The sequence below is a fragment of the Littorina saxatilis genome, linkage group LG2 (assembly GCF_037325665.1).
Source record: "Littorina saxatilis isolate snail1 linkage group LG2, US_GU_Lsax_2.0, whole genome shotgun sequence".
NCBI lineage: Eukaryota > Metazoa > Mollusca > Gastropoda > Littorinimorpha > Littorinidae > Littorina > Littorina saxatilis.
Genome location: NC_090246.1, coordinates 30,144,512 through 30,161,129, shown reverse-complemented (window position 1 = coordinate 30,161,129; position 16,618 = coordinate 30,144,512). Strand labels below are relative to the sequence as shown.

Genomic DNA, 16,618 nt, shown 5'->3' with positions numbered 1-16,618 from the left:
GTAGTTGATCGGCTAGCTAGTGTGTAAACAGTTCAATACATTGTTGTGGCGTGGTATCACAGTACCAGAGTAGTTGATCGGCTAGCTAGCGTGTAAACAGTTCAATACATTGTTCTGGCGTAGTATCACGGTACCAGAGTAGTTGATCGGCTAGCTAGTGTGTAAACAGTTCAATACATTGTTGTGGCGTAGTATCACGGTACCAGAGTAGTCGATCGGCTAGCTAGCGTGTAAACAGTTCAATACATTATTGTGGCGTAGTATTACGGTACCAGAGTAGTTGATCGGCTAGCTAGTGTGTAAACAGTTCAATACATTGTTGTGGCGTAGTATCACGGTACCAGAGTAGTTGATCGGCTAGCTAGTGTGTAAACAGTTCAATACATTGTTGTGGCGTAGTATCACAGTACCAGAGTAGTTGATCGGCTAGCTAGTGTGTAAACAGTTCAATACATTGTTCTGGCGTAGTATCACGGTACCAGAGTAGTTGATCGGCTAGCTAGTGTGTAAATACATTGTTGTGGCGTAGTATCAAGGTACCAGAGTAGTTGATCGGCTAGGTAGCGTGAGAACTTTGGTCTTGGGCAGTGAGAAAATGACTGCAATGGTGTGGGGATGGAGTCAGGGAGTCCGAGAGTAAGAGAGATTTGCTGTACACATTGGCTTGCAAAAGACATCAGTTTATATATAAAACTTGTCCAGAGCACAGGTGATTGAGGGTTGTATGTAGTGTGTGTGTGTGGGGGGGTGTATGTTTGTGCTTGAGAGAGAGAGAGAGAGAGAGAGAGAGAGAGAGAGAGAGAGAGAGAGACAGAGGGGGAGGGGAGAGCTGGTTGAATGTCTTTTTTCTTTGTCGTATAAAAAAATAAAAATACAAAATAAAAATAAAACCAAAACAGAGAGAGAGAGACAGAGACAGAGACAGAGGGGGAGGGGAGAGCTGGTTGAATGTCTTTTTTCTTTGTCGTATAAAAAAATAAAAATACAAAATAAAAATAAAACCAAAACAGAGAGAGAGAGAGAGAGAGAGAGAGAGAGAGAGAGAGAGAGAGAGAGAGAGAGAGAGAGAGAGAGAGAGGGAGAGAGGGAGAGTGAGAGACAGACAGAGGGGGAGGGGAGAGCTGGTTGAATGTCTTTTTTCTTTGTCGTATAAAAAAATCAAATAAAAAAAATTTAAAAAAAAAACAGAGAGGGGGGGAGAGAGAGACAGAGCTAGAGGGGGAGGGGAGAGCTGGTTGAATGTCTTTTTTCTTTGTCGTATAAAAAAAATAAAAATAAATAAATAAATAAATAAAACCAAAACAGAGAGAGAGAGACAGAGGGGGAGGGGAGAGCTGGTTGAATGTCTTTTTTCTTTGTCGTATATATAGAAAAAAAGTAAATAAAACCAAAACAGAGAGAGAGAGAGGGAGGGAGAGGGAGAGACAGACAGAGGGGGAGGGGAGAGCTGGTTGAATGTCTTTTTTCTTTGTCGTAGTCGAAACTGCTTGCTGACAGTTGACATACAAACAAATGTTTTGCGACACATTCGAGAAAACCATCCCTCTGCTCAAACTGAGCATAGAAATCCTCAACTGATTTCCCGAGCATAACCTGGATCCAGGACGTGCACATAGCCAGAATTAGAACACAGTCAGAACACAGTCATTTACTCGTTTTTCTGATGCAGACTGTCAATACCTACGCAGTTTTCACCCGTAAGCAAGTGGGAGTATAGATCTGAATGCCCCTGCACTAATGTTTGAAGTGTGTATCGGACATCGAGGCCAGTGACACCGGCAGTGACAAACGGTCAGCGACAACAACACCAGCGTGGACCATTCAGTTCTGCAATCACAGCGTGGACAAACGCGCTGGGCCGTGTGGTCAGCCACTAATGTCCGGTCATACGCTTCGTTACACCGCTTGGGAGACAGAAACAGAGTCGATGAGTCCTGTTTTGTAGTGTTGGTACCTAGCTGGTTGTTGTTTCGGGGGACAGTGGAACCACCGAAAATGTCCAACGTTCCTTCCCAGTTTAACTGGGAGGAAGAGGGGGTTATTGAGAGAGTTTTTCAATGGACGTGCAACTGTGGGGGCGAGTATGTCTTCTTCTTCTGCGTTCGTGGGCTGAAACTCCCACGTACACTCTTTTTTGCACTAGTGGAATTTTACTTGTATGACCGTTTTTTACCCCGCCATTTAGGCAGCCATACGCCGTTTTCGGAGGAAGCATGCTGGGTATTTTCGTGTTTCTATAACCCACCGAACTCTGACATGGATTACAGGATCTTGTTCGTGCGCACTTGGTCTTGTGCTTGCGTGTACACACGGGGGTGTTCGGACACCGAGGAGAGTCTGCACACAAAGTTGACTCTGAGAAATAAATCTCTCGCCGAACGTGGGGACGAACTCACGCTGACAGCGGCCAACTGGATACAAATCCAGCGCGCTACCGACTGAGCTACATCCCCGCCCGGTATGTGAAACCAAAGAGCTTGTAACTAGGACGGGCTGGAGGAGGGATCATTGGCGATTTCGTCTTAGTTTTGTTATTTGGCAGCATCTGGAACCTGTGGGTTTAGGAGAGGAGTGTCTTTTTGATGGGACGGGGTAGGGTGGGGTAAGGGTAAGTGAGCGAAGTAATGTCCACTGAGGCGACTGCAGGAGCTCTTTGATCTAGGGGTTGGCTGTGACTCCCAAATGGACTAGATTGTGCAAGATGCGCCGTTTGCATTGAAAGCAGCACATCTAATATGAATGATGGTTTTAGAACAACGATAGGAATGGATCTCAGGATTTGTCTGCTGGGCAATAGTGAGCACCCTCCGCGTTTGCTTCTCACCCCTACCCTCATTCCCGTCCATATTTTTTTAAGCTACGTGCAGATTTTGTCCTTTTAAGCAAACATTCCGTTTACTGCAACGACCATAATTATAATCTTTACACGAAAGGAACATTGTATTAAATCGTCACATAACTTTGATACGACAATGCACTGACAACATACATAAAAAGGGATTCTTCATTCTTCAAAAGGTATATGTTCAACCATAAGCACTTTTTATGGGTAAACTGCTGAATCGTCGCCGCACCTTTGCACAAACGCAGACGTACAATCTAGACATTCCTAATATATACACACAGCACCGTATAACACCCTTTGAATGCGTGCATTCGTCACGGCACATTATGAGTGCCCCATCCTTTCAATGACAGTGGTGTGTAAACTCTATTTTCTCTCCTAAAACGACAATGTAGGCCTGTGGATTAGCGTGGCGAGTGTATAGTTGAGGAAACCTTTTTTTCTGGGCCAAAGTCGGGTACAGGGTGGGCGGTTTGGCCACTGGCCCTGGTGGGCGGGTACCTGTCGTCAGCCGTCCTGTAAGTCGTAGTCGGGTGGATTTGACCGGAAAGGTACGGTACCCCAGACGTACTATTGTTTCTTGCCTAGCCCCAGATGCCTTTATGCTCGGGTGCACCCGGGGTCTGCACCCTCTACCTGTGTGCGTTACCTGTGTAGAGTGTACCCGTATAGTGTTACCTGTGTATATACAGTGTAGATTATACCGCGCTGGCTCGCTCGATCGTTGCTTGGTCTGTGGTTTTTATGACTGCATGTGTTGTTCTGGATTGAAGCTAGTTTCGTGTGTGCGTGAAACTTCTGCAAGGATATTATTTCTTTTGGAGCTGCTTATAATTATCATACCATTTCGTTTATGTCGTGATTTATGTCCAATTGCGTACAGCAAGAGTGGTTGTCCTAAGGTGATTTCTGGCACTGTCTCATCATGTACAATATGACCGACCCTGCCGATGGGCTTCTCTTGAAGGTTGGGATAAGTTTGTGTACGTGTGCTTTTACAGCATTTACATAATAGTGTCCTTGTGTGTGTGTGTGTGTGTGTGTGTGTGTGTGTGTGTGTGTGTGTGTGTGTGTGTGTGTGTGTACCCATGTTTCCACAGGTTTGGTTGCCTAAATCACCATAAGGCAACCATCCACACGTGGATGGCAACCTAAACTCTGGATGGCAACCTAATTGTGTGGATGGTCGCTTCATTTAACACCGTTAAATTGACTTTTTTGACGGAAAGAATGTCATAACAATGTTCAAAATGACATTCTTTCCGTCCTCTATAGGCGACGAAATAGGTCAAATTTTGTGCATTTTTTAGTGCAAAATTCTTCGATGCCGGAGCGAGTACTGCACCCAGTGCTGTTGTAGTGCAAGTGCACTAGAAAGGCACTACACCCAGTGCCGCCTCTTAGGTAACCATCCACACTTTAGGTGTGTGTGTGTGTGTGTGTGTGTGTGTGTGTGTGATGAAACTGCTTTGTTGCGATGATTTGGGTATTTCGTGTCCTGGTGTTTGTGTGCGTGTGTGTGTGTGTGTATGTGAGAGAGAGAGAGAGAAAGAGAGAGAGAGAGAGAGAGAGAGAGAGAGAGAGAGAGAGAGAGAGAGAGAGGGAGAGGGAACTGCTAGTACTTGTTTTTGGTCGTTTATGTTTATGGTCATGTCTCCTAGTCGTGGCGTGCCTTACAGACACACCATATCATAAACAGGAACCGGTGGCGGCATTGTGTAGCCGACGACAAAATGCAAGAGGTGTTTATTCAACAACTACTGCTATTTAGTGTCTGTTTCCATGGTAACGTCTTTAAGGGAGAAACCACACCGATCGGTTTTCTGATTTGCATGATGAACATGATTCGTTCTGTCTGAAACGCAGCAGAGGGGTGCCAGGGGTGGCATAATAGAGCAAAAAAGGGAGATAGCAGAGGGAGGGGGGGGAAAACACAGACAAACAGAAAGACAGACTGACACACACACACTCACACACACACACACACACACACACACACACACACACACACACACACACACACACACACACTCACACTCACACTCACACACATTTAGCGTCTGACTGTGTTTGTATTTTTGGTGCCTGTAGTAATGTTGAGATACCATGTCAATAACATAATGTATTTTTCTTCTGTTACAGGTGATGACAACATGCGTTCCACAGGTCAGCAATGATCTGGTAAGTACTTGTTTAAATTTCCCTCCCTCGTCATTTACATCCGTTTGTCTGTTGTTCTGTCGTTTTTTTCCAGACTGTGTGTGTGTGTGTGTGTGTGTGTGTGTGTCTGTGTGTGTGTCTGTGTGTGAGTCTGTGTGTGTGTGTGAGTCTGTGTGTGTGTGTGTGTGTCTGTGTGTCTGTGTGTGTGTGTCTGTGTGTGTCTGTGTGTCGTCACTTCTTCTCCACTCACTCCTCTGTCGTTGTTTTTCTTCTGTCATAACATTTATGTATTTACTGCCCCCCCCCCCCCCGCGCCTCTCAAATACATAATTAATAATAACTGGACATTTTTAAGTGTCTAACATATGGCTCTAGGCCCTTTACAAAAGAACATATACAGAATAGAACAATTAAATGTACAACCTACATAAAACAATTAACCATACGGACAAAAATCACCACACGCACTGTTCACACAATATTCATATATGCTATACACACTATATAATTATACACACATACTCAGCGAACACTTTCAACAACATAGGCCTAGACACACACTAGCAACCATCAGGTTTACAGAAGAAAAAAAATCGTCATCGTACTTATGTATTCAGCCTACACCGTGGAGTTGAGACCTGAGAATTCTCCAGTGTAAGTGTCTGCAGGGTGTTTGGGGTTCACCTCTGCTCGCTAGTCAGACCGGCTGTGCGGGTTTCTGGGACAAACTTCTGTGGACCCCAGTGCCCTGGGCTAAATTTCACTCGTCTTGTCGCATGAAATATCTCAGCTGCTATTCTGCACTGTTGTGTGTGTACGTGTGTGTGTGTGTGTGTGTGTGTGTGTGTGTGTGTGTGTGTGTGTGTGTGTGTGTGTACTTGTGACTTAAAGGTTGCTCTTAGTGCAGTTTTTATATACTGTGTGGTTTATGTTGCGGCTTAGTTTTGTTTGCTGTGTCAGGTTTTTCTATTCCTTATGACGTTGTTATCTTGGTCTCCTTTGTCTTCTTCTATCGTCGTCGTCGTCGTCGTCGTCGCCGTCGTCTTTTTGAAAAAGAAACATGTTTTTTCTCCTGTCCTCTCCATGCTCGTCATTTATTCGCCCTCATATCTTGAAAAGGGCTGCCTTGAATGACCCAGACTTACACAGATGCTTTTGATCCATGTCAGATGAAAGCTGTCTGCTATTTATTTAAAATCTCTTTTTTTAATTTTTTTTAAATTTTCGTGAGCGTTTTATGCGACAGGGTGTTTACTTGTGCTTATGCAAATAATTTAACTCTAGATTGAATCATGCGACCGTGTTGCATTTAAAGAAATCTTGCCTGTAACTTTCGATAGACGACGAAGGAGACATGGTTATTCTATATACTGGAAATGAATTGCCTACTCTCTCTCTCTCTCTCTCTCTCTCTCTCTCTCTCTCTCTCTCTCTCTCTCTCTCTCTCTCTCTCTCTCTCTCTCTCGGAAAATAGAGATTTATCATAAAATATCTCTCAGACGCTAGCTATATTTCTTCCCTTCACTCTATCTCCCCCCCCCCCTCTCTCTCTCTCTCTCTCTAGCAAACATATCGCTCACACAACTCTAAAACTCTTATACCCTCTCACCCCTCTCCCTCCCACCTCTCTCCTATCCCCCCCCTTCCCCACTCCTAGCGCAACCGCCAAATTGTCACGCCCGTGTTTTTCATTTCTTCTGTTGCCCTTACTTACTAATATTTCCATGTTGAAGATTCAGAATGCAAGTGAAAAACAAGTTTTGTGTGCCAGGTGTTCGATACTGTCTCGAAGTATTGTTGATATATGCGCATTAAAATGCAAAACAGCATTCTCTCTTTTAACCCCGCATATATTTACAACGGGTTCGAGTGTCACTGACTTTATTGCACTCAACATAATGAAGGAAAGCCTATAATTCTAAGGGGAATTTGTGTTTGGGTACAACTAGAGCGAGAGAGGGAAAGAAAGAAAGAGAGAGAGAGAGAGGAAGAGAGAGCGGGAGAGAGAGAGAGAGAGAGAGAGAGAGAGAGAGAGAGAGAGAGACACACACAGACACAAACGCTTACACACAATCACAAACACACGCACACACACACGCATACAAACACGCAATCACACAGACACACACATATTTTAAGCGTGCATGAGACCAGTAACGACCAAAGCTGGAATTGCACAAATCCCTTCCTCCTCGTAACTCCCCACTTGACATTTTAAGTTATTATTTCAGATGTTAAGACCTGACCCTCACAACGCCCGCCCTGTTTCTCTCTCTCTCTCTCTCTCTCTCTCTCTCTCTCTCTCTCTCTCTCTCTCTCTCTCTCTCTCTCTCTCTCTGTCAGAGTGTCTCTATCTATCTCCGTCTGTCTGTCTGTCTGCCTCTGTCTGTCTGTCTGTCTGTCTGTCTGTCTGCCTGCCTGTCTCTCTCTCTCTCTCTCGCTTTCTCTCTCTCTCTCTCTCTCTCTCTCTCTCTCTCTCTCTCTCTCTCTCTCTCTCTCTCTCTCTCTCTCTCTCTCTCTCTCTCTCTGTGTTTCCGCAGGCGATTGCATGGTGCTAAAGCTTATCCTGTTTTCAATAGAGGAGGGCGTCATTTTGTCTGACGTAGCTTGCCAAATAATTCTGGCCCCTTTTTCTGCATAAGAGGATCTTTGAACGAAATCAGCTTAGGACAACAATAAAGGGCAATGGTTTACGACGGGCAAGAGCCTTTTTGACTTCGTCAGGAGTGTCATCGTAGTTTTGTACTCGCCGCCAAAGGTTGACAAATGTTCCGTGATTGAGATGCAATTGATAGGTTTACAGCGGCACTGTATGAAATACGCTGAAGTAAAAGGTTCCTTGGAGTATGTTTATATTTGGCTATGATTTCCAGTGAGTTGTGGTCAATGTTTGGAAGTTCAACTGTATATTTTCCTCCCTTCCTCGGCCTGCCTTTCTGTGTGTCTCTCTGTAGGACTGTCTCTCTCTCTGTCTGTCTGTCTCTGTCTCTGTCTCTCCCTCTCTCTCTCTGTCTCTCCCTCTCTCTCTCTCTCTCTCTCTCTCTCTCTCTCTCTCTCTCTCTCTCTCTCTCTCCTTCACCTCCGTCCTCACCGCTCCCCGCCCCACCCCCGACCCTTTAGCTGTTTCCGATGGGGTTTTTTTTAATTGTTTTTTTTACTTATCTAGAATCCTGTGACTGTCGATCAGTAGTTGGCAAAAGGGTACCAAAAATGGGGGGGGGGGGGGGGGGGATGTCGATGAAGGGTAACTTCAACATTGTTTGCTGTTGTTAACATGATGACCCAAAAGTACTTACCTACCACAGTCCAGAAGTCGTAACACCCGGTGGTCCGGGTAAGTTTCAAGCCCGTATCTGGAGTATCTCTCTAACCTCCCGTTAAGTTTCAGGTCGTTCTGGTCACCTATCTGACGGTGTCATCGGTCAGAATAATTATGTCTGTCTCCTGATAATGTCAGACATATTGTCCAACCTGTTTTCCTAGAATAGGAAGGTTATGAAATTGAGCTTTTGGTTGCAAATGATAGTGCTGCACGGAAGGGAAACCAAAAGCACTCTCTTTATGGCATGACATGTCAGAAAACTTTGTCTGTGACTTTTCCCTGAAACACCGCTCCTCTGTTTGTCAAAAACTACCGCCGGGCACCAAGCACAGCATTAATATGGTGTGCTATAGTTGTTTATCCTACATACGTGAGAGAGACACCCGTGAGATAATAATCGTTCAAATCACACGTGTGTATATCATGTAAATGCGGTCATGTCAAGCAAGTCTGGCAGGGACCTGTTTTTCCACTGCTTATGATGCCAAAGTCACCGAGACAAACGTCATTATAGAAGAAAAAACATTGCGCTCGCTAATTACCCTCGATGAATCTTTGGAACTAACACGTCACGCCACACTTTTAGAGTGACGTTTCTTTGCTTTGGCGTAATAGATTGCACTAGGCTTTAGAAGAGATCGAGGTTCCAAAACATGCGTCTTCAATGTAGCTGCCTCGACTGCAAGACATTTTCAGTAAAATACACGTAAGTACAGTATGTAGGATAAATAGAATACTACAAGGCTTGCTGTGTCGTACCAGATTTACACTCGTTGCTTTTTCAAATAGTGAACAGCTCGCTTTCGCTCGCAGTTCAATATTTAAAAAAACAAACTCGTGTAAATCTGGTACGACACAGCAAGCCATGTAGTATTCTCTATTTCTCCCCAAGCCCGACTCCACCCTTTCCTCTACTCTGTTTATTAATAACAGAATATTAAACAATTATGACATGCATTTCCTCTGACCTGCAAAGGCTCTCTGTGTGCTCGCTCCCACGCCCTCTTGGACGGAAACTGGAACAGGACGCCTTCAGCTCTGCATCATTCTGCATTGACACTGCCGTTGTGCATGATGACATGACTTAGGCTATTTCAAAGGCACAGCCCTTCCCGTGTAAACGATTCGTCATCTCAGAGCTGGCCTAAAGATCAGACCATCCCTCCACTCGGACACATACCAAACATTAACAGCATGGGTGCCCTCTAAACACAGTGCGGATTTTTTTGTAATTAATTATTTTCTGAACGGACACTAGCGTCAAACTGAGGACATAATTCATGAAGATAATTAGTACTCTGCACACAAAGTAGTCATTTTAATTGGCATGTGCTACCAAGCGGTGGGAAGGTCTTACCTCGTGTAAAAGCAAGGGCAAAATTATCTGAGACAGTGAATCAAACTTTGTTTTCGTGGTTAGGACTGTGCCTTTAAAAAGTGGAGGCACTGGCAGACGTGGAATTCAAGTCATGTCCCTAAAAGGAAAGTGTTCCCCTAGTTTAGACGTGGAAGGGTTCTCATTAGGTCTAGACGCTGCATCACTCGTGCTTTGTAGTACGGTCACTGTGTCACTCGGCCGTCATCAGAAGCCCCTGAGAACTCTTTCTTCGGATGCTTGAGACAGTTTTCTTTGGATGCTTCCTGTGCCCCACTTTCTTTTGCTTGGTTTCTTTGGTTCTATCATTATCGGACTTCCCAAACAAATTGTGACTGGATTGCAAGGCTTATTTCTCAATTTTGTTTTCTTCACTACCTTATTTTATTTTTCTTCCGGATATTTTATCATTTTGCAGGTTGAGCTTTGAACAAGTTTTGTTCATTTCAGCTTTAATCATGCATGGACAAGAGCTTTAGCTGATGTTAGAAACCTGTCAGTCAATACCGTCTGCATTCCTTCAATCAATTGGCTTTTTTTCTCGTGTTTGTTTGGGTTTTTCACATTTCCATCATGCATCAAAATAAAAATAACAATAAAACAAATTTAAAAAACTAAAAAAAACTAATAACCGCGAGCTACTTTGTCTCATTGTAAACTCACAATGCGGTCAATGGTTTTAGCCGATGGCAAATTCATTATTACCTGGGCTATTGCGCTCGAACGTGTGAGCATTAAAAGTGGAAACCCATGTCCTGCCGAGCTTTACTGTAATGAACAGCCAAAAGCAGTAGAATTAGTAAAATGCACTGGTTGTAAGGGTCATTATCAACGGCCGCTGCTAATTGGCCTGTCCATTGAGAAGAGGAGGGCGCGAGATGAAAGGGGCGGATGGGAGGAGGGAGGGGGGATGTGATACACGCATGGTGACACTGGGTAGGGGATGGGAGGGGGTGACAGGGAGGGAGATACAGTACGATGATGAAATGGTGACTTAGAGTGGATGGGTAGGCGAGAGTGTGTGTGTGTGTGTGGGGGGGGGCAAGTGATACACGCATGGTGACACTGGGAAGGGGATGAGAGGGGTTGGGAGGGAGATCAGTATACATGTAGTACGATGATGAAATGGTGACTTTGAGTGGATGGGGGCGGAAGGGAGATACAGCACGATGATGATGAAACGGGGACATGTGGGGGTTGGTTTGGTGTGGGTGGGAGGGAGATATGGCAGGGTCACGATGACCCGAGAGAGTGTCCTACTAACGTCATAAACATGTCACCACCCTGTGGTTTCAAGTATCGGGGCGGTGCACAAAAATAACTGGCTCAGTGTGATGATAGGATTAACAGAGAGGCCTCGAACAGGCGCTTGGTATAATGTTCGTTGTTTTAATCAGGTTTCGCCTGTGAGATAGGCTGACTGTGCTAGTTACTGTCAGTCACAAGTGCCAGAAGGGGCAGTCTGTTTCGCTAGAAAGAAATCAAAATTAAGCGCACGCACTCACACCTTTCCTTCAACAAACATTCAAAAGCAAAAACTGTAATAGTGTAGACACGCTCTTATGTTTTTAACCGTTTGCTTTGTTATTTTTCTGTTTTCTTTTTTTTCCTGCAGCTATAGTGAGCTAAACGTGTAGTCTTTTTTCTAGTGTTGCATTATAATGAGCGGTCGGAGATGTTTGTGTACTGCCTGAGGAACATCATTTTCAGGAGTTCCAGTGTCCTCTTTGTCAGTTTGTGACGCGGGGCTTTTTTGGTCATGTATGGGTTATCTTTCAAACAAACAAACAAAAACAACCCAGCAACTTCAAGATGTTCAACGCAAACTGACGAACATTTACGAACACAGGTACACGCGCAGTTTAGACGCAAACTCTTTTGAACGTTCTCTCTGCAGGATATCTCATCGAGTCTGGAACTCTCCTCCCAAGCAAAGATAACTCCTTGAAACCGCAAAGTACTCTCATTCCCACCTGCACACACACACCTTGATTACCTTGTGGTCACGGGTCAGATAACGGAAAGTCGGCTCGCGATATGGAGAAAAGGGGGGAGGGAGAGCGGGGGTGGGGGGGGGGGGGGCGTGTGTGGGTGAAACATGTAGAAAGCAAGAGTAGAGGCAATAGGTGTTCTGTTGGTGTAAAAAGGAGGGTATATGGTTACCTTTTCGCTGAATCCTCCCCCCCCTCCTCCCTGCTTATCTTTTTTTGATTAGAAGGCGTGTGGCGAGGCGATTACAGGAGAGCTCGAAGGGTCAGGAAAGCACCACAGGCAGGTATAGAGGGATGGTCCAAGCGCCGGGTAGATTGGGGGAGGGGTTGCGGACGGAAGGGGGTCACTTTATTCTTGCTGGACGAAGAAGATGGTAGAACACAGGGGGAAATAGGCCACTAACGATCGCTAGAATGATTTATGTATTTCAGTAAAATAGGATAATGCAGAGTGAGGAGTTGTATTTCTTGCTATCAGTTGTAGAAGAGAAAGCTACATCGGAAACAAAATTCGCTTAACCTTTTCACTATATATACCAACATTGAATGTTTGAGTGTTTGATCTCAGCGTCTTTTACAGCTCCAAATCGAATGTGGTATACGCATACATGTAGAACACGGTTTCCGTTGAGAGAAAATGAAGGAATTCAGACGTATAATGAGCTACAGAAAGAAAAAAGCACAGAAAAACAACTACTGGAGATGGCAATTCAGTAACTAGAGTAGATGGAAGAAGACAAGACGAGGGAGATGTTTAATTGGTCAGGAAATGGGGGATAATTCTTCCGTCTGGCCTGAGTCGGCTTCGACCCAAGTGTTCAGTGGTTTCCATCATTACAGGATTAGTTTGAAGAAGACATAAATTAGTCTGAAAGAGCTGCGCAGCTGACGCAGACCACTTGGTTCACAGTTTACAGCACGGCACGCGTTTCATGCACAGTGAAGGTCATGTCCAGGTTTGACCGGTCAAATCAGACATGGACTCTTGTCTTGCTGTCTAGGTCAGGCTGGGATCGAGTCCAACCCTGAGCTATGCGGGCATGAGCTGATGGTCTAGTCATTATTATCGTCCTATTGTAAATATACTTGAATATTTATTCTATTTGTGTACGGTTTCGTTCGACAAAAACAAAAACAAAAAACTAAAGAAGCTGTGTTCACAGAGTAAGCTTGTTTAGTGGCTGACTTCAGTTGATTTAGATTCGAAGAAGTTCTGCCGGATTTAGCAGAAAACCGACCAGTCTTTACTTGCATACAAAGCCTTTCCGGGCCTAGCTGATTTCTTGAGGAGCATGACAGATAGTTTAAGCCTGTTCGAGCCCCAGCGGTTGGTCTGTGCCACAGAGATATAGAATAGTCTGATATCTCTGTTGTCTGTGCATGTTTGTCTGACACCACCGCACGTTCTTAGGGATTGGATTTGTACTTTGCTAAAGAACACAGGTCAGTGTTCTCTGTGTATAAAACTAAATTCGGTCTCTATAGTGGTGTTATTAATTGAAGGCGATCTTCACAGCTAATCAGCTAATCAGACTTTTGTGGCTGCTTTATGCGGTACGAAACTTTTCACACGCTCATTATACGGTCTGATAGAACACGACTTCTTGTTGCGCTGCAAAAAACACCAGACAAGTGGGGCGTCGACTCGCGTCATGCCGTCACTAATCAGCAATTACAGCGTGACCGATGATTGCAATACACGCTCACACGCTCCGACCTCCGACATCACACAGTGCTACCTCTATTTAAGGACCTCCAAACGGCATCTGAACAAAAGTCGGTCTTAAACTTGAGGTAGATTAAGTGAGTATGAAGAGAAGGTCTCAGAACATGGGTAGAGGGAGTAATGACGGCTTACTAGTGCCAAAACCTCATAATTGTAATTATCAAGGGAAAATTAGTAATTTTCCCTTGATAATTACAATTTTCACGTGTTAATTACTAATTTTCCCGGGAAAATTACTAACTTTCACCTGTTAATTACTAATTTTTAGTTTTGGCTCACTTCCTGACGGATTGCTAGTGCCAAAACTAAAAATTAGTCATTTTCCCGTGAAAATTACTAATTATCCCGTGAAAATGAGTAACTAACGAGTGAAAACAGTAACTGACAGCGTTAATTAGTAATTATCACGTGATAATGGGTAACTCCATGTTTTGGCACTAGTTCGGTAAGCCGTCATATGGAGTCTTAGAATTGCGGGTCTTAAAACAATCGTGTTAGACTATACCGTCATCAAGCAACCTTCAACTTCCCCATCGCCCTCCCCAACGACCACCACCGCCCCCCCCCCCTCCTCCCCCACCCTTTCAGCTCTGAGCGTATGTTGGACACTCCTTCCTCCCATTTATCAATGAATACATTGTATCTTTAGACTCCTTGCCTTCCCTGTACTATACGCCTGCTCCTACAGAATTCCAGGACTGCTGGGATCCATATGTATACACAAGGCTAGATTCTCTATCTCTGCACGGTGGACCCTCACCAAGATTTGGTTTCAAAGCAACAGCCGCTTCGAGTGTACGGGTTCTGTACAGTGGAATAAAATCATGTTTGCTGTTCTGGAGGGTTTTCTTCGAAGCAGGGAAAAACAAGTACCGTGATACGAACTAAGTTATTCCACTTCTATGCTATGTCTGTTCGATGTTTATTTTACTTGTCTCATTCGTAAAAGCTGCACATGGAACTGAGCTTACGACTCATGGGCCTTTTGCGCATGAGAACTGATTTTATTTCCATCAATCAGGGGTTGCACCATTTTGTTGAGGTTACTGCCTGGTGCCAGATTTCTTTCAGCATGGAAGTAGTTTTCTGTGGAAGGAGAAGTGTGTTCAGGGAGTTATAACTTAGCAGAGTATTGTGCCGCCATTTCGGTTTTTGCCGCTTCAAGTTTTTCTCCCCCTCGAACCTCCCGCCTCATCCACCCAGCACCACACCCCCCCCCCCCCCTTCAGCAACTCTCAACGCCCACTACACACCTCGACACACTTCTCTGGCACTGACAGAGGCAGAGAGAATCGGGCGCTAAAACCCTGACAGAGAGGCAGACTGAAACTGTTTGTTGTGGTGAAGGTGGGTTGTTGCGAGAAAACTCTTTTCTTTGCTTACCCAAGCCTGTACATAGGCTTTGCGGTCTTCCATTCAGTCATGGAGGTGGTTTTCGCTGCGGTTCGGTGATTGTTGTGGTGGTGAAGGTGGTGGTAAATAAGCTCTAATGAGTACCGTGACCATGACGGGTTTGGTGGATACCTACCACCGACTGCTGCTGCTGCTGTAGATGTTTTGTTCTCAGTAATGAGGAGGAGATCATTGTTCGGCCGCAACCTTGAATGTAAGAACGACTGTCCAGGCTCCGCGAAGCCGCAACCAAGTTTCGAGGCGTAACATGGAGTGGAGGAAGGGTTACACGCCATCTTCCTCGTAAATGAACCCACACAATCTTCCCAGCGCGTCGACAGGGACCCAGGAGAGATAAGGAAGGACTGAGGAAGCAACACTGAGACAGGTTTATTGATGGAACCTAGCTTCAAGATGTAACCGTGAGTAACCTCACATACTGTACGGTCATGAGTCAGTCTACTTCTGCGAGGAACGAGAGAGACCCCTAATTCACATACCAGCGAACTACAGGGAAATACACTCACCCCTCATTTGTGCAGCAAGGTATTGCATGCAGTGGTTTTCTGGGTCAAGTTCTCTAGTAAGTTCTGAGCAGTCAAGCCAGGTGTAGGTTACTCCTTGACGTTTATTCAAGAAGACAACCTGGTCAACTTGTTATGTGTGAGATGTCTTCAACTATTGTCAGCACTGAACTGACTAACCAAGTGCCGGATTTGACCCAGAAGTGTGAGAACTAAACTACAGAAGGGCATAAACTGCCAGTTTCGCCAGCTGTGTAAGTCAAAGACAGGTATTTCGAATGGCCAAGAAACAAAACAGGAAAAATAAACAAAAACAAAGACAAACGGAACCAAGAATTCAGTCATCTTGACTTTGCCCACCTACCACATACACCAAGGACTAAAATCCACCAAGAACTTTCTGGTCTCCGTCGTCAACCTATCTTGTCGGTGCCCCCTATCGCCATCAGGGCCGACACGACGACCTGGCGACCATGCCGTTGAGCAGTGACAGCGGCGGCAGCAGCAGCAGCAGCGACAGCTGGTTTGGATGTTGGCCGGACTTCCACGTGGGTCCTCCCTGTCTGGGTCATCACCCGCATCATCATCATCAACATCCACAACATCTTCAGGTCAGTTGCGCAGGTGTACAGGCATGTCTTGTACAAGAGTAGGAGTCAAGGAGTTTCAACAGCGTGACCTACTTTCACTGGTCAATGCTAGGTGAACGGCGGACCGCATCATTCAGTGTCAGGCTATATAGATATACGAGGGATGTTCTATATATTGTATATATAACTATATATATATATACGTATATGTTATCCGAAGCTAGACTGACTTTTGCGGATATGTTACATTCAGGTGCTTGAAAAATAAAGCATGAAACTCTAATCAGTTTCTCTTTCAGTTGTTCAGATTTTTAGTTAAATTTAACAACAACAAAGACAACAAAACTTGACTAAATGTAAACAGCCAGATTGTCTGTCACGTATTGCAGATATGTACATTATTGGGACTGGGCCGTGCTTTGAGTCTGCTGACTGTGCGTTTTTTTGACCAAAGAGACACAGAGGTCTAACATTCTAGCTTCGAAATGTTGGAGATCATAGATCCGTCCGCATGCATCCTCCTTAGTGTGTAAATAATGTTGGAAAGATTGCACGATCACGAGAAGAAGCAGACATTCTGGTTTTTGCCTGCTTGCGGTTTTTCTCGCTGTAGGTGGGGTGGGTTGGGGTCGGGTGAGCGGATGGTGGCGAGGGAGAGAGAGATACAGAGACAGAGACAGAGACAGAGACAGA

The 16,618-nt window shown here is 44.9% G+C and overlaps 1 protein-coding gene across 17 annotated transcripts in view; it reads left to right on the top strand.

Annotated features, from left to right (window-relative positions):
• Positions 1-16,618, top strand: part of LOC138958726 (tensin-3-like) — a 321,810-nt gene that overhangs the window by 209,250 nt on the left and 95,942 nt on the right. For 15 of the 17 annotated variants that reach the window (XM_070329989.1, XM_070329990.1, XM_070329992.1 and 12 more), the window contains one exon: positions 4,988-5,026. In XM_070329989.1, the coding sequence (XP_070186090.1) occupies positions 4,988-5,026 (39 nt within the window). Of the gene's footprint in view, positions 1-3,764; positions 3,813-4,987; positions 5,027-14,732; positions 15,947-16,618 lie in introns of those variants that run through there. The other 2 variants (XM_070329998.1, XM_070329997.1) reach the window with 2 other exon arrangements.